The sequence below is a fragment of the Schistocerca gregaria genome, chromosome 4, assembly GCF_023897955.1.
Source record: "Schistocerca gregaria isolate iqSchGreg1 chromosome 4, iqSchGreg1.2, whole genome shotgun sequence".
NCBI lineage: Eukaryota > Metazoa > Arthropoda > Insecta > Orthoptera > Acrididae > Schistocerca > Schistocerca gregaria.
This window is the reverse complement of record NC_064923.1, coordinates 290,543,829-290,569,965: the sequence shown is the minus strand read 5'-3', so window position 1 is coordinate 290,569,965 and position 26,137 is coordinate 290,543,829. Positions and strand designations below refer to the sequence as shown.

The 26,137-nt window shown below is 44.2% G+C and overlaps 1 protein-coding gene across 1 annotated transcript in view; it reads right to left on the bottom strand.

Moving 5' to 3' along the window:
• The window catches only part of LOC126267691 (A disintegrin and metalloproteinase with thrombospondin motifs adt-2-like), a 215,507-nt gene that overhangs the window by 124,512 nt on the left and 64,858 nt on the right, over window positions 1-26,137 (bottom strand). Inside the window, exons 7-8 of the mRNA XM_049972994.1 lie at window positions 22,701-22,912; window positions 5,035-5,084 (exon numbers count right to left, since the gene is read on the bottom strand). Coding sequence (XP_049828951.1) covers window positions 5,035-5,084; window positions 22,701-22,912 — 262 coding nt within the window. The remainder of the gene's footprint in view (window positions 1-5,034; window positions 5,085-22,700; window positions 22,913-26,137) is intronic.

Here is a 26,137-nt window from a genome sequence, read left to right as displayed (position 1 = left end):
ACATATCCGACTATGCTCCACGATAAGGCTCAAAGCTTCCACTTCCCACTGACTGCTTTCTATTAACGATAACATTGTGAGGTAACGTATACTGACTGGTCGCTCACGTTATTATTTGCCTTGTGGTATTAGTAGTTTCATCAAACTCCATCAACCCAATGGCAGCAGACGAACAAATTACTAGAGGCGTGTTCTTGTGCTTCACTGCAAAGCAAAGACGGGAAACTCCACTGCAGCTTCACCGAAAGCGATGTACATAAATGTTTCAGGCAGTCTAAGGAACGAATGCAGCATGGCATATCCACCGTTGGTTCGTTGGCATGGAGTGGATCGATTTCGTTGAAATTTGTCATATTGTGAGGACACAGTTGAAGTTAGAAGAAAGTCAGGTAATAATAAGCATCATCAGACAGTTTCCTATTGATTTTGTCAACCCATTACTTATTCTTATGCGGCACTAAACACCTAACACTTTACTTATCTACATGAAAATCGAAAGAAAAATTATACTCCGTGTCTCATCGAGGTCGAACTTATATAGAACTAGCTTAGCCGCTGCTTCGCTCACGTAGACTGTATAGTCTGCATAGATTTTTTTCTTTAATCAACTTTTTATTTATTCACAAATTGCAACACCTTCTAAGCTTTTCAAGCTAATTAAGGCCACAGAAAAATGTTGTTTTTTTTTTTCAAATAACTTCTGACCAAAACGCGATTCTGGCAGCTGGAATCCAAGATTTCTGTTAATCATACCTTTTGCGTTCTTGTGGTGATATTTTCACAGAAAGTTTCATGTCTTAACATATATCTACCAGGTTCCTTGATTTAGCTTTAATTTGTTTAATATAACTAAATATTTTCTTAAAAATTTTCATCCCCTATTTCACCCCCTTAGTGGCTGAATTTCCAAAAATGTTGTAACACGTTTTTTTTCTTATTTCTGAGTGAGAGACGAAATAGCAAATTTAGTTCTTATAGCTCCAAAACCGCCTCACTAGCGACATATTTTCAAAAAGCTTTCATCCCTATTACACCCACTTAGAAGTGGAATTTCGAGCAATCCCTTCTTAAACAATGCCTACAGAATAAGATACACACCCTCTCCAAATTTCAAGTTTGTGTTTATAATAGTAATTTGGGCTGTGAGATGACAAGGCAGTGAATAACTGTCGCCCCATTTCACTCCCCAATGTGTTGCATTTTCGAAACACGCACATTTTTTTCATTTCTAACCGAGAAGCCAATTACGAATTTTCATAGATTTAGCTTTAAAAATGCTTTCATAACGAAATATTTACATGAAAATTTTCATTACCTATTTCGCCCGGCAGGGACTGGATTCCTAAAAACACTGAAATCTGTCTTTTTTCATTTGTAACCGAGGAGTCAGATCCCAATTTTCACTTAACCGAGTTAATAGCAACATATTTTCAAAAAATCTTTCAATCCCTATTTCAACCCCTAAGGGGTGGAATTACGAAGTATCCCTTCTGAAACAATGCCAAAAGTATAAGATGAGTACCATCTCCCAATTGCAAGTTTCTATTCTTTTTTTGGGCTGGGAAATAATGGGTCAATCAGTAAAGGCCTTGCCTTATACATACATATATAAACTTAAGTTGAAGAAAAGGAAAAGAGGGAGCCTGCATTCGTAGGAAGTAATTTAGGGAAAGCATGGTAAGCCCAAATCTGGGTGGCTAGGCGGAGATATGATACTTCCATAGTGGTCAATGCTGTCAGCATAGTCTTTCGCTGAAGCTAGGACACACAATTCAGATTTTCCGTCAGCGTACCACTAAGGTACACGATGTCAGTTCTGGTGAAACGCTCACCGCAGAAAATTTGCCACCCAAGGGAGACATCACGCTGATACGGTATAACATCGCCTGTACCGTATACATTGCCATCCGTTTGGTGAGGAAAGAGTATACAAACTTCTTCGTATACATCATATTCAGCTGAAGCCACTTACAGATGACTAGATACCGTAGAGATACCGGACTACGGGGATACTGATTCCTGCGATTCAATCGCTGTTCCAAACAGTCCCAACCTATTATGCGGGATTAAGATCGGAAACAAGTCGAGATGTGACATGTTCTGATGGTCAAGCCAGAAACATATGCATGCGTCACTGTGAACACAGCTGTTGTTGTCTTGGAAAACAGGACTGTCCGCAGCATACTCACCATGCAGATGTATAAGGTTGGGCAACACTTGTTTGCCGAGATAGGTTGGTTCTTTGCTTGATTTGGGGGAGGGGATCAATCAGCGAGGTCATCGGTGCCATCGGATTAGAGAAGGATGGGGAAGAAAACCGGCTGTACTCTTTCAAAGAAACCATCTCGGCATTTGCCTGAAGCGATTTAGGGCAATCACAGAAAACCTAAATCAGGACGGCTGACGCGGGTCCATGCGAGTCCAGTGTCATAATCACTGCGCCACCTCGCTCGGTCCACCGAGATTGTTAAATTAAATATCGAAGTTCGTTTTCACGGTAAAGTGAATGAGTGGGTCGTATTACAAAAACGAGCCCCAAAACATCGCAAAACGACGTCCGGCCTGAACTACGCCTTTTACATATCGCCCTTTAAACTTTTTATTGGGCAGTCGGTGCATTCGACTTCTTGCATAATTTGAGTTAGGAAAAACTGTGACTTGTCGGTGGAGGCCACAGGTTCCCAGTCAATTACTGTGCAGCTTTAAGCGTTATTTGACCCACTGAAGATGTACATCTTATTGTGATGCTGTGAGCAAAGGCCTTTTGCGAGATACCCGACTCCACTGAATGCAGTCCGTTTATAATGTTCTCCCAAAACCTGGTTGACATAGATCTGCATTCACTGACAGCAACAAGTCTTGTATGGTTTTAAGTCGCCTGTCTTTAACAACGCGTGACACTCGTCTACGTTCCCGTGTCTTGAGAACCAGCACTCTTACTCCGTGCTACGTGCATGTGGATAGTACACCATTCCTTATAGACACGTTGAGCCGTCTGTGTTGAAACGCCACCAGACGGACAGCCATATTCATGACTTAGTCATGAGCACGCAGACGACAACCCCATTCTCCCATTCTGGCACGTCACAATGTCAACCCTTTACGCACAGATTCCATACAATCGACTATCACGTACACTTCACTTACGTCAGCGATGGAGGGTCTCACCACCGCCTGATACTCGTTCTACATTATCTATAGCGCTTCAAAATCACCAGTACGTTGTTTTATTGGCGGCCGGAGTGACCGAGCGGTTCTAGACGCTACAGTTTAGAACTGCGCGACCGCTACGGTCGCAGGTTCGAATCTTGCTTCAGGCATGGATGTGTGTGGTGTCCTTAGGTTAGTTAGGTGTAAGTAGTTCTAAGTTGTAGGGGACTGATGACCTCAGAAGTTCAGTCCCGTAATGAGCAGCCATTTTTTGTGGTTTTATTAAAAGGATGGCTAATATCTGGTCCGGTGAGCTTACAGTCATATTAACAAAAATACAGGGGGTGCAGGTTAAACAGTAAATAATGTCAAGTTTAATAACTTGAGAAGTAACTGAGGTACTTATTGATGGTATGTTTCCACAAATATAATAACTCAATCTTTTTTTTTTTCACACCTAATACACCTCGGTATGCGCACCATTAGTGTCGCGACAAGCATCTAATCTGCATTCCACTTCCCTTCAAGTGTTTTTCAGCATTGCTGGCGTAACATTTGCTACAGCTGCACCAGTGCGATGGCGCAGATCTGGTAGAATATGAACAGTGTCTGGTACAGTTGATTCTTGATAAACCACCATAGAAAAAAATCAAGTAGCATAGTGTCTAGGCTTCCAGGCGTCAAGCAATCACTCAACTATCTCCCCCATTTCAGCGATCTGAGAACCGATGGTCCAAGAAATTCCAGACAATGTTCGCAAAATGGCTTTTTCACAGTTCATATTCAGTTTCCGACAGTCAGGTTCTCACTGTGTCTATGAGGGGCAGAGATGTGGGATGGGGAAGGGGGGGGGGGGGGGAGGAGGAGTGTCAGTTACAAACATGCGGAAATTGTGCTTGCTTATTGTGCCGGGAGTGTGCAATGTAGCCTCGTCCGAGAAACGAAATTGAGGAACGCCTCCTTTTCATCCATGTTTGAAAGAATTCTCTCCGTAATGTCTTCCGTCGCAGTCTGTCCTCAGACTTTATTTTGTGTCCTAACTGCATTTTATTTTGTGTCATAACTGCAGTTTGTACACCCATAGACTAAATCTTTTATGGACGAAATCGTGTACTGTCCAACGAGGTAACTGTAACTGCCTACTTCACTGTCTAACTCAATGACTTGTGTTCTGTTGGAAGGACGTGCAAATTAATTCATCCGTAGCCTCTAGAACTGCGTGTTTGACGTGCTGGCCCGACGTCGAAAGCAAACTCCCAGTTTCCCGAAACTGCTTTTCTCATTTCTTGGTTATTAAGTAGGACGGAACATCGCTATGTGGTTGCACTCCATACTCCCACCGAAAACGACGTTGCACCAGCTGCAAGAGACCCTAGCTCCTCTAGAGAAAGCACACAGAACATTTTCTGCTGTGGAGTCCCACACTGTTACTAACTCGTGTTTACGTGAGCAAAGCAGTTACTCGAAAGCGCACGCGTACCAACTGCCGCAAGCATGCACAGAAAACATTTCAAGTTACCATACTCATAGAAGCAAATCACCAATAAATAAATCGATTACGTCTCAAATGTCACATTTTATAATATTACGTGTTTAACGCGAACACCTTCGATAACTAAACATTTATTGGTTTAATTACGAAATGCTGTTTCCCACTGGTAATGTCCTCAGTTTATTATAAACGTTTACATGATTCTCATGATAATCTACAGCAACAACTAATGGTTCTTCAATGGAATGGACTGCATCATTTGTAGGAAATACAGAGCACAGAATAGTCCTAAATAATAACCTTTAACTTTATTTAAGGAAGCGCTACGTCAAAAGTAATTGCAGTGATTACGTGTGCCGAAGCACTAAAAAGTACGCGGTGCTTGTACTCACCCATTGTAACACCGCTTTTGCGTCCATTCTCGTATGCGAAGAAGTCCAACCTGAAACGAGAAAGACACAGCTATTACATAACAGCAGGAAATGCACTATAAGTAGAATTTGGCTTACAGTTAACACTTTGAGGGGGGATGCTGGGAGCAGAGAAAGAGAAGAAACAGGCAGAATCCCGAGCGATGGATCGAGTTACATTACGCTACGTGTAAAGTACCAGAATCTCGCATAAGGAATTCATCTGTAATCTTTATTTCTAAACCGTTTTTCGGCAAAACTAGACAAGTAGCAAGCTGCCGATCTAACGGCTTCCAAGGGCAACAAAAACTTGATTCTCAATATTTAGCGTATTTATTGACCGAATTTAAAAACTTAAAACGCTATCATCATCTACTCATTAAGAGCTATAATCTCGTGTTAAAAGTTTAACACAATACACAAGTGTTACAGTTAGAAACTGTGTCCGTCTTGAGGCAGTGTAACTGGCTGCGCACAAATACTCGGACTCCATTCATCCAGTGTTTGAGAATGAGAACACTTAACAACTTCCAACCAACTTTACACATTATTTCTCGCTGACATTGTTCACAAAATGAAGAACGGAGAAAAGTTTATCCCTTACTACATTTTTGCTGTAAGCTTCGCTCTGATCTTCGCAGTAAAACTCCAGCATCACGCATTACGTTTTAATTTATTACTTCCTTAGTCCAGACTCTACACAACACAGTTTACAGACAGTATTCACGTATACCACTGAATGTTCCTGCTAAATTATATCATTTTATGAGGCATAGTTCAGGAGATATGACGTCGTAAACATTTAGATGCGTGAAAAATTAGCTTTTGTTTAAATGGCACTCAGTTAAGATTCAGCATCACGCATGACGTTTTAATTTATTACTTCTTTACTATTAACTCTTTTCGCAACACGCTTTACAGACAGTATCTACATACATCACTGGATGTACCTTCAAAATTATGTCACTGTATGACACATAGTTCAGAAGGTATGGTGTCATAAAAATTGACTTCCGTGAAAAACTAGCTTTCGCTTAAAATGGAACGCAAATTATCCAGTTTATACTGTTCATCAATATGGGATCATTACCAGGTAGGACTGATAGAAGAGACAGAGAATGTCCAATGAAGAGCGGCCCGTTTCGTCACGGGATCGTTTAGTGGGCGCCTGAGCGTTTACCGAGATGCTCATTAAACTCCATCTGCGCTCGTTACAAGAGAGGCGTTGTGCATCACGGAGAGGTTTACTACTGAAATTTCGAGAGAGTACTTTTTAGAAAGAGTCGGACAACATATTACGCCTTCCTACACACATCTCGCGTAATGACCACGAAGAGAAAATTCGAGCGAGTACAGTTCGCGAATGGAACAGGGTAGGGGGGATCAGTTTGTGGTACCAGAAACAGCCGCCGCCACATGACATTACGTGGCTTGTGGAGTATTATGTAGATGCAAACGTAAATAAATTCATCTCATGTTTCATAATGAGGGCATTTAACGATTTCCAACCAACTTTAAACACAGACTCAAACCTTTACTTACGTGTTTAAAGGCGAATATGTAACGCATTGACTCATTGCAATCACACGTTGGAAGCCGCTTTATACAGAGTGATTTTTTCCACCTTGTACAAACTCTAGGAATTCATCGATGAGATGATATGGAACAAAAATGTCTAATCAACTTATGTCCGGAAATGCATGGTTTCCATGCTAGATCCCATTTATTCAATTATACATTATTACAGAGACTACGGTCTAATACGCGCTGTACCATGCTACCACAGCTACAGTATGTGTTAAAGATGGTTTCCATGTGCCTCAACGCATGTGTGTACGCGCCGTAGCATATTCTGTCTCACACGTTCACATCGGCCAGGTTCAAACCCAACAGTGCCAAAGGCAGCATGAATACGCTGCTCCCTTGTCTCCACATCTGGAATGGGCTCTGCGTACTCGATACTTTTGAGATGGCCTCATAACCAGAATTCGCACGGGTTGAGATCCGGTGAACGAGTAGGCCAAGCAACTAGATACGTCGTCCGATCGATCGATCAGGGGAAACACGAATGAGAAGCGTCCGGACGTTAACGGCGAAGTGGGCTGGAGCACCATCATGTAGCAGCCGCATAACCCTCTCAGTCATCAATGGCACTTTCTCCGGCAGGGGAGGCAAAGTCATCCGCAAGAAACACCGATAGTTCCGTCCTGATAGGCGACGTGGGAGGAAAACTGGTCCCAAAGTAAGGTCGCCAATCATCCCGGCTTACGCATTCTGGCTGCAACGATGCTGATGATTCGCTGTCACCATACCATGGGGTTCTGCTTACTATCCCCCAGATAACAGTTAGGAAACTTGATGATACCACTCCGTGTACACGTGGCCTCACCTATGAATAGGATGGATGACACCAATCCCGGAATCGTGGTTGCCTGGTGAAGAAACCAGTGAAAAAACTGCTCCCGATGTGCAAAGTCTGCTGCTAGTAAGCCCTGCACACGCTGTAAGTGGTAAGGCTTGAAAGTTTTGTCACGGAAAATGCTCCACATGGTCGCCTGGCTTACCCTGTACTGGTGGCCAACTGACTGGCACTGAAACGGCGGTCGCCTTCAACAGTGTTCATCACTATTTCCTCTAAGTCTGGTGTCCGAAAATTTCGGGTAATTACTTCATGATTCCCTGCTTCCTGAAACGAACCTGTTTCAGACAAACGGCGAAACACTGTTTCAGACATTGAATGCTGTGGTTGTTGGGGGGGTAGGTCTCGTGATACAACCTCGCTGCTAGCCGCCCGTTTCCATATGCCTTTCCGTAAGTAAACACCATATCGACAAGCTCTCGATTCAAATACGGAACCATTGTGTTCAACGCTGTATCACATCCACTATAAGGTGAGTTAGCAAGAGAAGTGAATCGGACACATTGAAACGTCTCCTTAGAAAAATTATTGAATTACTGTGCTGATAAACCTCTTACATTATTTGATTTTCAAACAGCTGAGCAAAACTGAACGTACTCAGACATTTCGCTCTTTACCTATTCTGATCGACACTAAACTGACACACAATATTTTTAGCGCAATGCAGTCTGACTTTCAATAATCCCTACAAAATAATGACCCTGATTAACATTAATCTAAACCTTTCGCAAATCACTTACCTCACAAAAAACTTCGTTACTCGAACTACTGCAATACAGCGAGCGTCATTACTGCCAGCTAAATAAAAGATTCAAACTACTGAAGGCACTAACTACTGATGAAAGATTTTGATAGAGAACAAACAATGTACACTCCTGGAAATTGAAATAAGAACACCGTGAATTCATTGTCCCAGGAAGGGGAAACTTGATTGACACATTCCTGGGGTCAGATACATCACATGATCACACTGACAGAATCACAGGCACATAGACACACGCAACAGAGCATGCACAATGTCGGCACTAGTACAGTGTATATCCACCTTTCGCAGAAATGCAGGCTGCTATTCTCCCATGGGGACGATCGTAGAGATGCTGGATGTAGTCCTGTGGAACGGCTTGCCATGCCATTTCCACCTGGCGCCTCAGTTGGACCAGCGTTCGTGCTGGACGTGCAGACCGCGTGAGACGACACTTCATCCAGTCCCAAACATGCTCAATGGGGCACAGATCCGGAGATGTTGCTGGCCAGGGTAGTTGACTTACACCTGCTAGAGCACGTTGGGTGGCACGGAATACATGCGGACGTGCATTGTCCTGTTGGAACAGCAAGTTCCCTTGCCGGTCTAGGAATGGTAGAACGATGGGTTCGATGACGGTTTGGATGTACCGTGCACTATTCATTGTCCCCTCGACGATCACCAGAGGTGTGGCCAGTGTAGGAGATCGCTCCCCACACCATGATGCCGGGTGTTGGCCCTGTGTGCCTCGGTCGTATGCAGTCCTGATTGTGGCGTTCACCTGCACGGCGCCAAACACGCATACGACCATCATTGGCACCAAGGCAGAAGCGACTCTCATCGCTGAAGACGACACGTCTCCATTCGTCCCTCCATTCACGCCTGTCGCGACACCACTGGAGGCGGGCTGCACGATGTTGGGGCGTGAGCGGAAGACGGCCTAACGGTGTGCGGGACCGTAACCCAGCTTCATGGAGACAGTTGCGAATGGTCCTCGCCGATATCCCAGGAGCAACAATGTCCCTAATTTGCTGGGAAGTGGCGGTGCGGTCCCCTACGGCACTGCGTAGGATCCTACGGTCTTGGAGTGCATCCGTGCGTCGCTGCGGTCCGGTCCCAGGTCGACGGGCACGTGCACCTTCCGCCGACCACTGGCGACAACATCGATGTACTGTGGAGACCTCACGCCCCACGTGTTGAGCAATTCGGCGGTACGTCCACCCGGCCTCCCGCATGCCCACTATACGCCCTCGCTCAAAGTCCGTCAACTGCACATACGGTTCACGTCCACGCTGTCGCGGCATGCTACCAGTGTTAAAGACTGAGATGGAGCTCCGTACGCCACGGCAAACTGGCTGACACTGACGGCGGCGGTGCACAAATGCTGCGCAGCTAGCGCTATTCGACGTTATATATATATATATATATATATATATATATATATATATATATATATATATATATCAGTCCATGATATCCAATATTACAAATTTACTCTTTCTGATGGACACACGTGCAGAGCGCCCGCTCTCAAAATTCCGCCATCTCTCTCCCCACATCCACCACTGCTGGCGGCTCACCTCCAAGTGCGCAACGCTACGCGCTTTTAACAGCCAACTGCCCAACACTACAATAGCAAACAACAATGCAAACCAGCCACAGTCTACACACAGCACAGTAAGTGATTTTCATACAGAGCGCTACGTGGCGTTACCAATAAAAAAAACGTAAACAGCCTACTTACAACATTACCAATTACTATGGCAGGGGAGGACGCTAGGGCATGACGTATGAGGAAGAGTACCGTCCTCTAGGATGAAACATGGTACAGTGCGTACTAGACAGCGGTCTCTGTAACAAAGTATGATTGAATAAATGGTCTCAAGCATGGAAACCATGCATATCCGGACGCAGTTCATTAGACCTATTTTGTTCCATATCCTCTCATCTAGCAATCTCTAGAGTTTGTGCACGGTGGAAAAAATCACCCCGTATATGCGAGTTGTTTCTGTAAAGAATCAGGGTTTAATGATGCGTGTATAGTATCATTTCTTTGGACCATATTAAAAACAAAATGTTTATTTGGAAGAGAATGACTGAAACTCAAATTGATGTTGTTCTCTTGATTGCCAACTATTGAAATTTAGACTCTCAGTATATAACAAAGTATATTTCAAATAATGACTCAGTATGAAATTCGTGATGTGATAATTTCAGTGTCAGTAATCCGTGATAAAAAATCTTTCAACAAACTGAGTTCGCTCCTCCGTGAGGAGGGTTGGAAGGCTTGAGTTCTGCGTCTCGTCAAACTACAAACTCATTATAGGCAGGGCGACAAATCTTGGAAGTAGTTCATATTGCTACGGGACTATCCGAACGATTTAGCAAAACACCGGCAAATCTAATTAGGGTGCCTGGATAAGAAAATTTCCGATTACTGATCTAAGGCATTATTTACGTCGGGAATATCACAGTGTTTCATAAAATGTGATCCTGCTAAATTATTGTTTGCTAAGCAGCGTTCATTCGATTCTTAATACCAATATTTCAGTTAGTTCAGACGCCATAGTTGTCAGGTGCAACACCTAACAGCCTAGACACAATGGTCTCCTCCATAAAGGGTGACTCAAATTTTTGGGACAAAATAATACTGATTCTAGAATGTCCTAAACTGAGATAAGGCACGAATGGTTAGAAATGAATATTTGGAACTATGTTGACATACACACTTACAGCTGATACCGACCACTTAAGCTCAGATCAGAGACTGCAAGTCCCAAGATACACATTACAAAATCGCAAAAAGTTTTGCTGCATTGCCCCTGTTCTGCGTATAAAACATTCTCAGTTTACTTGTCGCGTCCAAACTGGATAAAATCTCGAGCTTTCGACGAAATCCACACTGCCTTTGTCGGGGACAGTATGCTGTCATGTTCCTGTTGTGATGACCATTCATAGTATATAGACGTCTTGTGATTGGTAACGCACCAGGTTAGCCGAGAGCATTAATATGCTGCTTTCTGGACCCCCGTAGGTGCGCCGGCCCGGATAGAATCCGCCCTACGGATTAACGACGAGGGCCTGTGAGCTGGCCGGCCTGGATATGGTTTTTAGGCGGTTTTCCACATCCTAGTAGGTGAATACTAGGCTGGTCTCCACGTCCCACCGCAGTTGCACGGTTCGCAGACATTTGAAACACTTTCGCACTCTTTCATGGTTACATGATGCTGGCAGCTGGGGTACACCAATTCCATCCCAGGGGCATGAAGTGGGGGCAGGGAGGGCATCCGGCCACCCCTTAAAATTAACCATGCCAAATCCGAACTTAACCGTGCGGATCCTGGCAACGATGTGGGAATAAGGACACTAGCGGAAGAAGAAGACATCTCGTGATTGGTCGGTATATGTCATCATTAAGTCATCATGCCTTTGATTGGTCCAGTGTCGACCAGTGATAACAGCGCTCTCATAGGAACATAAACAGTTCAGCGTGTTTCTCTGTGTCTGCTCAGCGTCAAGAGCCGCTTCCAAGCGCTACTAACGTTATAAGCTCTGTCCCTGTTGAAATTGTTCCCGCAAATTCTAACTTCTACTGCTCCTTCAGTAATAGGATCCAAGTACGTCGAAGCATGGGAAAAGATTTTAGTTTCGTCAAACATAATACCCTGGCGGAAGAAAAATCACCGTACCAGAATAAGTTAAGGAAGAGTAATGAAATTTCTTGTGTATATTTGTGTGGGTAAGAAATTTAAGTGATTAACATTGCAAGAGCACAAGTTAATGCAAGCGCGAGAAAAGTCATTGCAAATGTGAGATGCTGGTACATTAATAGCCGGTGTAACCGCCAGAATGTTGAATGCAAACATTCAAACGTGCATGCATTGTGATGTACAGGTGTCGGATGTCAGTTTGTGGGATGGACTTACTTACCTGTAGCACTTCATCAGTCAATATAGTGTCGATTAATGCTGTTTGTGAATGACGATGGAGTTGTGTGCTCTATTGGAATTAAAACAGCACTTTGTGAGTGAGCTATATCCTTTTGGAAAACACCCCCTGGCAAGGCAGCACAACATGTCAGACTGATGCACAAATTTGCAGTAAGAGTGCGTGGGATAACCACTATAGTGCTCCTGCTATCTTACGAAATCGCACCCAGGTGTACGTCCAGTGTGTCCGGCACGCAGACAGGTTGGTTGCAGGCCCTCAACTGGCCTTCTTCTAACCAACACGCGGCCATCACTGGTACCGAGGCAGAACCAGCTTTCATCGAAAAACACAACAGACCTCTGCCCTACACTCCAATAAGCTCTAGCTTCACACCCATGAAGCCACATAGGGCGGTGGTTTGGGGCCAGTGGAATGCACGCTACAGGGCGTGTGACTCGGAGCTGTCCTTAAAATAACCGATTTGTAACAGTTCTTTGTGTCAGTATGGTAGCAACTGCTGATCAAACTTCTGCTGGATATGCAGTACGATGCGCCAGAGCCATACGCCGAACATGATGGTCTTCCCTCTGGATGGTGCCACGTGGCAGTCCGGAGACCGGATTTCTGGCGACCGTACGTTCTTGTGACCACCGCTGCCAGAAATAATGTACAGTGGCCACATTCCCGCCAAGTTCTTCTACAAGAGTACAGAAGGAACTTCCAGCTTCTCGTAGCCCTACGCCAAAACCTTGTTCAAATTCAGTGAGGAGCTGATAATGATGTCTTTGTCGCCGTAAAGGCATTCTTGGATAACATCAACTTATCACGTCCAGTCTCAAGAGTAACAAACTGTCACGGCCGTTATTACACTAACGGCCATTAAAAAAGCTACACCAAGGAGAAATGCAGATGATAAACGGGTATTCATTGGACAAATACATTTTACTAGAACTGACATGTGATTACATTTTCACGCAATTTGCGTGCATAGATCCTGAGAAATCAGTACCCAGAACAACCACCTCTGGCCATAACAAAGGCCTTGATACGCCTGGGCATTGAGTCAAACAGAGCTTGGATGGCGTGTAAGGCACAGCTGCCCATTCAGCTTCAACACGATTCCACAGTTCATCAAGAGTAGTGACTGGCGTATTGTGACGAGCCACTTGCCCCACCAGACATTTTCAGTTGGTGAGAGATCTGGAGAATGTGCTGGCCAGGGCAGCAGTCGAAATTTTTCTGAATCCAGAAAGGCCCGTACAGGACCAGCAACATGCGATTGTTTCGCAGGGATCGAATGAAGGGCAGAACCACGGGTCGTAACACATACCATCAATGCGAACAAGAGGGGACCGAGACGTGTAACCAGTTGCTCCCCATGCCATCACGCCAGGTGATACGCCAGTATGGCGATGACAAATACACGCTTCCAATGTGCGTTCACCGCGATGTCGCCAAACACGAATGCGACCATCATGATGCTGTAAAGAGAACCTGGATTCATCCTATAAAATGACGTTTTGCCATTCGTCCACCCAGGTTCGTCGTTGAGTACACCACCGCAGGCGCTCCTGTCTGTGATGCAGCGCCGCCGGGGTTTAGCCGAGCGGTCTTAGGCGCTGCAGTCGTGAACTGTGCGGTTGTTCCCGGCGGAGGTTCGAGTCCTCCCTCGGGCATGGGTGTGTGTATTCATCCTTAGGATAATTTAGGTTACGTAGTGTGTAAGCTTAGAGACTGATGACCTTAGCAGTTAAGTCTCAGAAGATTTCACACATATTTTGTGATGCAGCATCAAGGGTAACCGCAGCCATGGTCTCCGAGCTGATTGTCCATGCTGCTGCAAACGTCGTCGAACTGTTCGTGCAGATGGTTGTTGTCTTGGAAACGTCCCCATCTGTTGACTCGTGGATCGAGACGTGGCTGTACGATCCGTTCCAGCCATGCGGATAAGATGCCTGTCATCCCCACTGCTAGTGATACGAGGCCGTTGGGATCCAGCACGGCGTTCCGTATTACCCTCCTGAACCCACCTATTCCATATTCTGCTAACAGTCATTGGATCTCGACCAAAGCGAGCAGCAATGTCGCGATAGGCTACAATCCGACCTTTATCAAAGTCGGAAACATGATGGTATGCATTTCTCCTCCTTACACGAGGCATCACAACAACGTTTCACCAGGCAACGCCGGTCAGCTGCTGTTTGTGTATGAGAAATCGGTTGGAAACTTTCCTCATGTCAGCACGTTGTAGGTGTCGCCACCGGCGCCAACCTTGAGTGAATGCTCTGAAAAATTAATCATTTGCATATCACAACATCTTATTCCTGTCGGTTAAGTTTCGCTTCTGTAGCACGTCACCTTCGTGGTGTAGCAATTTTAATGGCCAGTAGTGTACAACGTGTATTTAAAGTAAACATGATTTGCATCGTCATAGTGGCGCCACTAGCGCCACTCTTATGCGACTAGCGCGAAATTTGAACAGATATCTTTCAGATGTAGAAACACGCCGACCAACTTTTATTTATGATGCAAAATTCCTTCTTGGTGTTGCGATTTTCTTCCGTCAATGTATGTGTTTATTTGTGATATTGTGCTCTGCTGCTGATTTGTCATCTTCTAGATTTTTAATGTGCCTTTGGTACTCTGCACAGCTGTCAGTTACGGTACGGGTAGATTCACCGTTGCAGTTGCTTCCTCAGTCACAGCGAATGTTATTAATCCTGAGACAGAGACTGCTCTCAAGCAGGTGCCATTCGTCCACCCAGGTTCGTCGTTGAGTATACCACCGCAGGCGCTCCTGGTAGGAAAATAGCGTTTTGGTTCTGCTTCTCAGGATACCTAACTATTTTTTAAATATAGCGCGAAGAAATGAATGCGCAAAATATGTAGATCGTCACGTGATTGTTCAACATTTTCGGGTTTTAGTTTCTTGGAGAGTGGTTACTTTATGCCTCGAATCCCATAGCTATTCTTTCAAAACTCTTAGTTCAGGGCAAACATATCCGCAATATGCAGAAGAAAGAGGCAATGACGACATACATCAATATGTCACAAGCCCTGTATGGACTATAAATGGTCACCAAAGTTCAGCCACGACAATCAGTTTGTTCCTGACCACGGAGGGTTTCGTCAAGAGCTCGAAGTTTTAATAGGATTTGACGTGGCAAGTAGGCATAGAACGGCTAATAAAATGTTGTCTGAGAGTGAAAATTCGAGCTCATAACCCTTTTATTTGATGTACAATGAAAAAGCCAGCCACAGCCCTACCGTCATCTTCATTTTCTGTTGGGGTTTCATAAACCAACGACTTCATTTATCGAGTAAGAAAAATAATTACTGGGAATGAGATTCTGCGATAGCACTGTCCTTTGGGTAGGACCTCATGTTGCAGTCCATTGATACGGTCATCACAAAACACAACAGACCACTGCCCTGCACTACAATGACCTCCCTTTTGATGCCACTGAAGCCACAAATGGCGGTGGTTTTGGGCCAATGGAATGAACTCTACAGGGCTTCTGACTCGGAAGTGTCCTTGAAATAACCAACTTGTAACAGTTCGTTGTGCCATTGCAGTGCCATGCTGTTCATATTGCTGCTCCATATGCAGTACGGTGCGCCAGCATACGTCGAACACGATGATCTCCTTCTCGGTAGTATCACGTGGCAGTCCGGCTCACCGGTCTTCTTGCGACCGTACATTCCGTGACCACCGCTGCCAGCAATCATGAACAGTGGCCACATCTCCGCCAGGCATTCATGGACAATAACACTGAAGTGGTACCGTGCACAGTCATGTCATAAGCACATTCTCCGGCTGACAAGAAGAGTTACAGGGTGCATCAATAGGGTCACCGCATCTCGAATCTACTGATATAGTGCACCATTCGAAAGGGCGACCGCAAATAACATCCCATTAGTTGCTCTTGGACAACCGTAGCGCCCAATAGGATAGAGAATTGCTGCTCGTGATCTGAGACGAGGTTGGAAGACGAAATTTTGTCGCTTCAGATATGGCTGCAGCGGCAGTTATAACCCCATCGCAGTTGAACGAAACTTCATCTGTGATCAATACAGATTGCAAATCGTTCAGCTCTGCGTTACTGTGTTGGCTACAGTATTGACAGTACTAAATGTTAAAATCAAAATAATTTTCCCCATTGTTTGCACACGGTGCGAGACTTTTATCTATTCATTCGTCGTGCTTTCCAGAAACTAAGCACAACGGAAAAAAAAAATGTAGCCGCAGTAGACATCACGCTAATACCGTGCAGCACAAGCTCTCGCCTTTATAACAGTCTCATCTCGGCGGGGAAGAGGGTCAACAAGTTTCTTCATGTATGTCATATCCATTGCTGTTAGTACCACAGAACTACCGAATTACAGGGATTCCCCAGGGTTAAGGCCAGTGGTTTAAGTGGTCCAGTCCAAGTGGAATAGGTGCAGTCCTTGGATGACATCTGTTATCTTGGACCACGCGAGTGTCCACGTACACTCGATGAGGAGAAAGCGGAAACTTGGTTACCGAGAATGCTTCCTGAAAATCCTGGTTCGTGCAATTAATAGTGTGATGCCGGATGTTCGGCAGCATTGTTGTTTCCATTTCTGCCCAATATTTCTACGACTGCCACGGCCGTCTTCTTCAGATGCTGCAAGTTGTGCTGTTATGAGTACACACTGCCCGGGGTCCAACCAGACTGTAAACTAACGTTGGTCTCGCTCCGCCATTTATAGATGAGTTCGATTCAGGACGCCCACTACGCCCTTTGATCTCGCCGGCCAACACATCCACCAGAGTTTGAAAACGCTGAGAGGATATGTGTTTGACCAAATACCAGTGAGTGACGCCTCTGAGAAACAAGAGCGTCAAAGGGCTAAGGGAGCTTCAAATAAAATGGTTGAAATGGCTCTAAGTACTATGGGACTTAACATCTGAGGTCACCAGGCTCCTAGACTTAAAACTACTTAAACCTATCTAACCTAAGGACGTCAGTCACATCCATGCCCGAGGCAGGATTCGAATCTGCGACCGTAGTAGCAGCGCGGTTCCGGACTGAAGCGCCTAGAAGCGCTCGGTCAGAACGACCGGCTTAGGAAGCTTTGGGAATCACACTCGGCTATAATAGCGGTGTGAGACCAACAAAAGTTCAGTCTTGTTGGAATAGGTGGTGAGCACACATAACAGCACGACTCGTAAGTCCTGAATAAGTTAGCTGGATCGGTCGTCGAAGCATTCTTCAGAAAATTTAAATAACAACTCAACACAAATCTCGGAAACACACTGTGAATCAATCGGGTAATACTCATTTCCCAATACTTCCTGCAAACACAATGTTATTTTGACGTCACACGCAGGAACTGCTGTCGACTTCCGTTAGCCCTCGATGCGGCCCCCTGTCACGCAAGTAGCTGCTCGCAGGACTTGATGTACACCTGACGTCATTTTAACGCCACACGCAGTATCGTAGATTTATTAAAAGCTTTATTAGAATTATTACTATAATTAAACGTCACATAACTACCTAGCAGCCTGCTTTCCAACTGTGGGGAATGCTTTCTTACTCGCCACGATAGCCGTCTATATTTCTGCTTAAGAGAGCGAATTCATTATCCTAACTGCAGCATGCACAAATATTATTAAAGAGACAAAATAAACAGCATCCAAAATAAGACGATTTTCACAGTGGTACTAAAACCACCACCAAAACATGATAGAATCACCTCTGGCTTGAATTACACTCTCCACGCACAGACGATTAAACGACTATTGGGTCGTCGATGCACTCAACATCTTGCATCATTTGACAATTTTTCGTGTCATTAGACAACATTACGCGCCTCCACTCATCTAATGACCCTTTTCTGTGTTGTTTGGCTCAACGAAGATTTGCGTTATATGCCACTGTGAGCAATGGCCTTCTACAAGGTGTCCTATTCCAAATGTCTAATATAGGCAATTCCCTTGTTAATGTTCCTTTGGAAACTAGTTGTGTAGCTGCACTAACTCACAGCAGAAATTCCTGTGGGGTTTCAAAGCGATTATCATAAATAAGGCGTGACAACCCGTCTCCGATCCCTGCCTGTTAAGAGCTTCTCACGACTTCTGTTCTTACCCCATGTTACATCAATATGGTAATTGTATGTCCGCCTTGATGCAAAACACTTTTTGTTATTTATTTACTTATTTATCCCCCAAATAATTTCAGCGACAAATATCGCCTTCATCAGTGGGTTCTTTAAATCTAAAACACGCAAAAAATAGCATAGTTATACAAACACTGTAACACATTATCAGTGTTTGTTTTTTGAATATAGTTTTTTGTGGATGCTTTCAACTATCTTATTCATTATTATCATTATAGCATTGTAATATCTCTTTATATTCGATGAATTATTCTGATACAATTCTACCCTTGAATGACGTTTACTAATTTTCTATCTTCATACTCGCAGAATCCATGCGCAAAGTAGTACTCTCTCTGGTGGTTGTTAGAAAAAAAGCTTGCGGGATTATATTCGTGCCGATTAGCCTGAGTATTGTTTGAAGAATTGTAATCTGAATATTGAGATTTATGACAAAAGATAACTGATACGAAACTGTACGATTGAAAGGGAAATATATATATATATATATATATATTGCTCCTTCATACAAAAGGTGTGTATTTCACATTTGAGAATTAATTATATTTATCGATATATTGCGTAGTTGTTAATCAGAAGGGAACTTCCAAAAGACTGGATACGAACCTGCATTTAAAAATCCAAGAGCTCCATTACTTCTTCGGAAGGTAAAACTTCATCAAAGCCAAATATCCGCTTGATCTGAGGTTTCCCGACTGATTATACAACGCTCCCAAAAATAAGAGGCATTTTATTTGTACAGATTAGCAGACTGCCACAAAGCACGAGCCTGCAGAGAAGTAGAATCATCGCCTGATTTCATTCTAACAAGCAAAATTTCTGAATCATTTTGAGTGACTGTGTTATGATTGTGTTTCCTATTATGAATGATTGATTGCTCGAACGAATTGAGAACTAAATAATTACATAGATAGGAGGAAAAATTACAGCATTATAGCATGTTTTTAAGCATTGTTGTCGTTATTTGCGGCATATTTTCTGTGATTTTTCTGATGCCGTTTTTCTCGACATACATCATGTCATCTATATAAAATTATCTCCAAAAAACATGGTCACTTGCCCATTTTAACCGTAGCTGCCGAATCGTGGTGTTAATATTGGCACATGCATAGGTCTTTGGCTACGGAGGCCCATCGTTAGGAGTGTTGCATTCACTATGTATTCAGACACTCTTGTACTCTGCCCAGCATTAAAGTCTGACCTTAGTACCGCCACAATTCGCCGCCTGTCCTGTTTTACCAGTCTGCCCAGCCTACGATGCCCAACATCTGTAATGAGGGGTAGACGCCCAACCTCACGACATCTGGTTGTTAAATGGATATGGTGCCTGTTCTTTCGGACATGTCCGAAAGAACGGACACTATATCCGTATAAGTATATAGTTCTGGCAATACCGGCCATGACCTTCTTCTTCTGTGCGGATGCACACATATTCCCGAGCTCTTACGGGACTTTGTAAGAATGTCTTCCACGAGTAATGAGTGTGTTGTGGTGGGACACTACGAATGTAGTGCGTGGACCTACAAGGTGAGAATGTGGGTCTCGCAGGACAGAGCGTCTGCCATGTAAGCAGGAGATCCCACGTTGGAGTCCCGGTCGGGGCACACATTTTCACCTGTCCCCGTTGATATATATCAACGCCCGTGAGCAACTGACGGTATTAATATAATTCTAACTACAGCTGGTTGTGGTTTCACCTTGGTTTCGCGACGTGTTGAAAACAGTCACCACAGGACTCCTCAACACCTGACAAGTCGTGCCCAGCCTCTGGGCCATCACGACCTGCCCTCGGTCAAACGAAGATCGTGCCTCCCCCTTTCTACACACGTCAGCATGCCCACTGATACTACATGCAGTGTGTGTGTGTCTGACTAGCAGTCATCCCACGGCAGGTGAGGGTGCTATCGCCTGGCGGGTTTATATCGATAGCAGGTCGGTGGCTCAGATGGGCCGGTGTACACGCAATGAACGAGGACGACCCAGACCGTATAATGGAGTGCCCAGTAGATGCAACTGTGGCGATTTACTGTACCACTGAGTTTGAACTGTGCCTCATCAGACCACACAATCATCTCTGCAAACTCTTCATAGTTGCGCACAATGTTAGTAAACCACTCACAGTACTCCATTATACGATCTGGGTCGTCCTCGTTCATTGCGTGTAGCAATCGTGGAATGTACAACGCTTGTGTGACGATTGCCGGAACTAAAAACTGTTACACTACCAAAGTAATAAAATTATAAACAGCCGACCAGTTGCAATGGATAAAGAAATTCTTTACCTAGGTTTCAACAAATATAAATTTGTCTTCTTTAGAAGGTAGCCTAAGGACAATGAACATCACAGCTTACATTAGAAAAGTATGAAACTTATAAGCCAAGTATAAATTTTAAGACAAATTAGAGAACTCTTGCATTACAGAAGTATAATAACGACACCGGTAGTTACAATTTTTCCAATAGTAAGGACTAATGTACCATCGCCGTTTTTACAATTGTCGGCATAGATCCATGTGTCAAAAAGGATCTGGCAGAGCTCACAACCGACTGAGTGTAATCGGCGAGCGTAGTTACTCTGAAGACAGGGCAGGTGGCACTCGTGCCGAGAAACATGTGCCAAATGGCGTACAAAGGCAACGTGTAAATTATCAGTATTAATAAAGTCCTTAGATAGAGTAACAATAAAAAAGGAAGGAATTTAACACTCCCGTTATAACAGTATGGGAGCATTGGTACAAATAATGTAGTTACACATCAAAAAAGGCAGGTGGCGCTTACGCCGAGAAACTTACGCCCAGTGGCATATACAGCCAAAATATAAAAAAATTACATTACTATACCAGTGAGCCAACAAACGGTATAGATGTCAGAACTTTAAAATTGACAATAATGGCTCTTGTCAAGAAAGAATTATAAACACTGGTAGACGACCCTGTTAATACACATTCACAAGAAAAACAAAATTTTAGAGCCAGGCGAAATCACACAAGGGCCGATGTAGTAGGAAACATACATCGTGACGAAACCACCATTACATAAGCGGTAGTGAGCTTAAAACACTGAAGGTGCATCATAGCTTCCTGAGGAAATAAACCACTAAGCTTACCAGCATCGATGTTATACCGTAAACAGTACAGGTTTAAAGCCTTCGAAAAATTGTCTTCAAGCAAGGTTCAACTGGTCGTTCAGCATATTACCGTCCTTGAGCTCAAGGTGTTTCAAAATTTGTAAATCTTCCCACAGATCTAATCTAGGCCCTTTGTCTCCTCTGTGTAGGATAACAGTGTCTTCTAAAGATGAAACAACTCCATCAATTAGTTTGCCAGTTATGGACTTTTAAACAGTGGATACATTTTTTGGGCCCCTCTGTATTTTTCTCGACAAGCTACGTGTATAGTATATGTTGGAAGTGTTTGTATTAAGAAGCGAACTTCCACAAAGAACTAAGGCAATCTGTTTTTGCGTATGTAGCGTATTTCATTGCTGAGAGCATGTAAAACTGGCGAACGTGTGAAAACTCATACTAGAAACTATCGAGGCACTTAAATAAAGAAGAGAGGGACAACGTTCTCTGCACCTGCTCAGTGTAATTAAACAGTCACCTGTCGCCTTGTTGTTTTTGTTGTGGTCTTCAGTCCAGAGACTGGTTTGATGCAGCTCTCCATGCTACCCTACCCTGTGCAAGATTCTTCATCTCCCACTACCTACTGCAACCTACATCCTTCTGAATCTGTTTAGTGATTCATCTCTTGGTCTCCCTCTACGATTTTTACCCTCCATGCTGCCCTCCAATGCTAAATTTGTGATCCCTCGATGCCTCAGAACATGTCCTACCAACCGGTCCCTTTGTCTTGTCAAGTTGTGCGACCAACTCCTCTTCTCTCCAATTCTGTTCAATACCTCCTCATTAGTTGCGTGATCTACCCACCTAATCTTCAACATTCTTCTGTAGCACCACATTTCGAAAGCTTCTATTCTCTTCTTGTCCAAACTATTCATCGTCCATGTTTCATCTCCATACATGGCTACACTCCATACAAATACTTTCAGAATCGACTTCCTGACACTTAAATCTATACTCGATGTTAACAAATTTCTCTTCTTCAGAAATGCTTTCCTTGTCATTGCCAGTCTATATTTTATATCCTCTCTACCTCGACCATCATCAGTTATTTTGCTCCCCAAATAGCAAAACTCCTTGACTACTATAAGTGGCTCATTTCCTAATCTAATTGCCTCAGCATCACCCGACTTAATTCGACTACATTCCATTATCCTTGTTTTGCTTGTGTTGATGTTCATCTTATGCCCTCCTTTCAACACAGTGTCCATTCCGTTCAACTGCTCTGCATCGCAGAAGAGCGGTCTGTAGCAAGAGGACACTTAGCTAGGAGCCAGCCGGCGTGTACTCACCCTGAGACGTAGAGCGCCATGTCCCAGTGGTTGGGGTCGTTGTCGCCCTTGGGGTTATGCTTCTCGCTGAAGGCGCAGAAGGAGTCCAGCAGCGCGCCGCGCTCGCCGTCGTGGTGGGGCAGGTCGGCGGGCTGGCTGCTCATCAACTCCAGCCGCACCAGAGAGATCTCTACCCGGCCGCCCAGGCTGGGATGGTGGTACAGCGCCTGCACCTGCGCACCAGTCGAGTCTCATGTTGGTTCTGCGGCACCATCCGGTCAAGGCTCGCACCATGTGCCACTTGAGGGCTTCCAGCAAAAGCCCCTTTCCAGCTTCAAGTATGTTCAAAATGGTTCAAATGGCTCTGAGCACTATGGGACTTAACATCTGTGGTCATCAGTCCCCTAGAACTTAGAACTACTTAAACCTAACTAACCTAAGGACATCACACACATCCATGCCCGAGGCAGGATTCGAACCTGCGACCGTAGCGGTCACGCGGTTCCGGACTGAGCGCCTTAACCGCGAGACCACCGCGGCCGGCTTTCAAGTATGTGACTCTCATTTGAAGAGAGCGCTACACAAATGAGGACACAGGGAAAAGTTTTCGGCCTAGCATCGAGACGCCAGAGATATTAATGGGTACATGTGGTGGGGCTACAAGGCCTGTGCTTGTAAGCTTATAATTGTTTGCTTATTGGACTGAAGGACTACTCAGTCAGTACTATTCTGGTATCATCTCGACTAAGAAGGTTGTATACATGGAAGAATCCTGGATATACTAAAAGGTATCAGATAGATTATATAATGGTAAGACAGAGATTTAGGAACCAGGTTATAAATTGTAGGACATTTCCAGGGGCAGATGTGGACTCTGACCACAATCTATTGGTTATGAACTGTAGATTAAAACTGAAGAAATTGCAAAAAGGTGGGAATTTAAGGAGGTGGGACCTGGATAAACTGACTAAACCAGAGGTTGTACAGAGTTTCAGGGATAGCGTAAGGGAACAATTGACAGGAATGGGGGAAAGAAGGACAGTAGAAGAAGAATGGGTAGCTCTGAGGGATCAAGTAGTGAAGACAGCAGAGGATCAAGTAGGTAAAAAGACGAGGGCTTGTAGAAATCCTTGGGTAACAGAAGAAATATTGAATTTAGTTGATAAAAGGAGAAAATATAAAAATGCAGTAAATGAAGCAGGCAAAAAGGAATACAAACGTCTTAAAAATGAGATCGACAGGAAGTGCAAACTGGCTAAGCAGGCATGGCTAGAGGAAAAATGTAAGGATGTAGAGGCTTATGTCACTAGGGGTAAGATAGAAACAGCCCACAGGAAAATTAAAGAGACCTTTGGAGAAAAGAGAGCCACTTGTATGAATATCAAGAACTCAGATGGAAACCCAGTTCTAAGCAAAGAGGGGAAAGCAGAAAGGTGGAAGGAGTATTTAGCGGGTCTATACAAGGGCGATGTACTTGAGGACAATATTATGAAAATGGAAGAGGATGTAGATGAAGATGAAATGGGAGATACGATACTGCGTGAAGAGTTTGATACAGCACTGAAAGACCGGAGTCGAAACAAGGCCCCGGGAGTAGACAACATTCCATTAGAACTACTGACGGCCTTGGGAGAGCCAGTCCTGACAAAACTCTACCATCTGGTGAGCAAGATGTACGAGACAGGCGAAATACCCTCAGACTTCAAAGAGAATATAATAATAACAATCCCAAGGAAATCAGATGTTGACAGATGTGAAAATTACCGAACAATCAGTTTAATAAGTCACAGCTGCAAAATACTAACGCGAATTCTTTACAGACGAATGGGAAAAATAGTAGAAGCCGACCTCGGGGAAGATCAGTTTGGATTCCGTAGAAATGTTGAAACACGTGAGGCAATACTGACCTTACGACTTATCTTAGAAGAAAGATTAAGGAAAGGCAAAACCTACGTTTCTAGCATTTGCAGGCTTAGAGAAAGCTTTTGACAATGTTGACTGGAATACTCTCTTTCAAATTCTAAAGGCGGCAGGGGTAAAATACAGGGAGCGAAAGGCTATTTATAATTCGTACAGAAACCAAATGGCAGTTATTAGAGTCGAGGGGCATGAAAGGGAAGCAGTGGTTGGGAAGGGAGTGAGACAGGGTTGTAGCCACTCCCCGATGTTATTCAATCTGTATATTGAGCAAGCATTGAAGGAAACAAAAGAAAGATTCGGAGTAGGTAATCAAATCCATGGAGAAGATATCAAAACTTTGAGGTTCGCCGATGACATTGTAGTTCTGTCAGAGACAGAAAAGGACTTGGAAGAGCAGTTGAACGGAATGGACAGTGTCTTGAAAGGAGGATATAAGATGAACATCAACAAAAGCAAAACGAGGATTATGGAATGTAGTCGAATGAAGTCGGGTGTTGCTAAGGGAATTAGATTAGAAAATGAGACGCTTAAAGTAGTAAAGGAGTTTTGCTATTTGGGGAGCATAATAACGGATGATGGTCGAAGTAGAGAGGATATAAAATGTAGACTGGCTATGGCAAGGAAAGCGTCTCTGAAGAAGAGAAATTTGTTAACATTGAGTATGGATTTAAATGTCAGGAAGTCGTTCCTGAAAGTATTTGTATGGAGTGTAGGCATATATGAAAGTGAAAAATGGACAATAAATAGTTTAGACGAGAAGAGAATAGAAGCTTTCGAAATGTGGTGCTACAGAAGAATGTTGAAGATTAGGTGGGTACATCACATAACTAATGAGGAGATATTGAATAGGATTGGGGAGAAGAGAATTTTGTGGCACAATTTGACTAGAAGAAGGGATCGGTTGGTAGGACATGTCCTGAGGCATCAAGGGATCACCAATTTAGTATTGGAGGGCAGCGTGGAGGGTAAAAATCGTAGAGGGTGAGGAAGAGATGAATACACGAAAAAGATTCAGAAGGATGTAGGTTGCAGTAGGTACTGGGAGATGAAGGAGCTTGCGCAGGATAGATTAGCATGGAGAGCTGCATCAAACCAGTCTCAGCACTGAAGACCGCAACAACAACAACAACAACAACTCGACTGGAGATGGGTAGTTCGCGAACGAACGGGTGCAAACTAACGGTTCTTCAAGATGAACGAAAGGACCGAGGAACGATTTCCAAGGAACGATCGGTCGCGGCCGTCTACTTACAGTTCCCGGGAACGAGGAACAATCGGTTCATAGTTCACTAGTTCACTTCGGTCGTGGCGGTCACTTCGGCAGTTCTCGTTCCAGCCTCGGTCGCGTGCTCGTCTCAGTCTTGGTCTCCCTCGGCCGCACTCGTCGTTCTTCGCATGACCGCCTGTCTCAGTTCCACTGCCGACTGTTCCTAGTTAGTTCAGTATCCGGTTGTTCGTTTCGTTCGCTGCGATCGCCCAATTTACATGTGTTCCAAACTCTTCTTGCACTTGGTTCCGGCTATTCAGCGTCCACGATC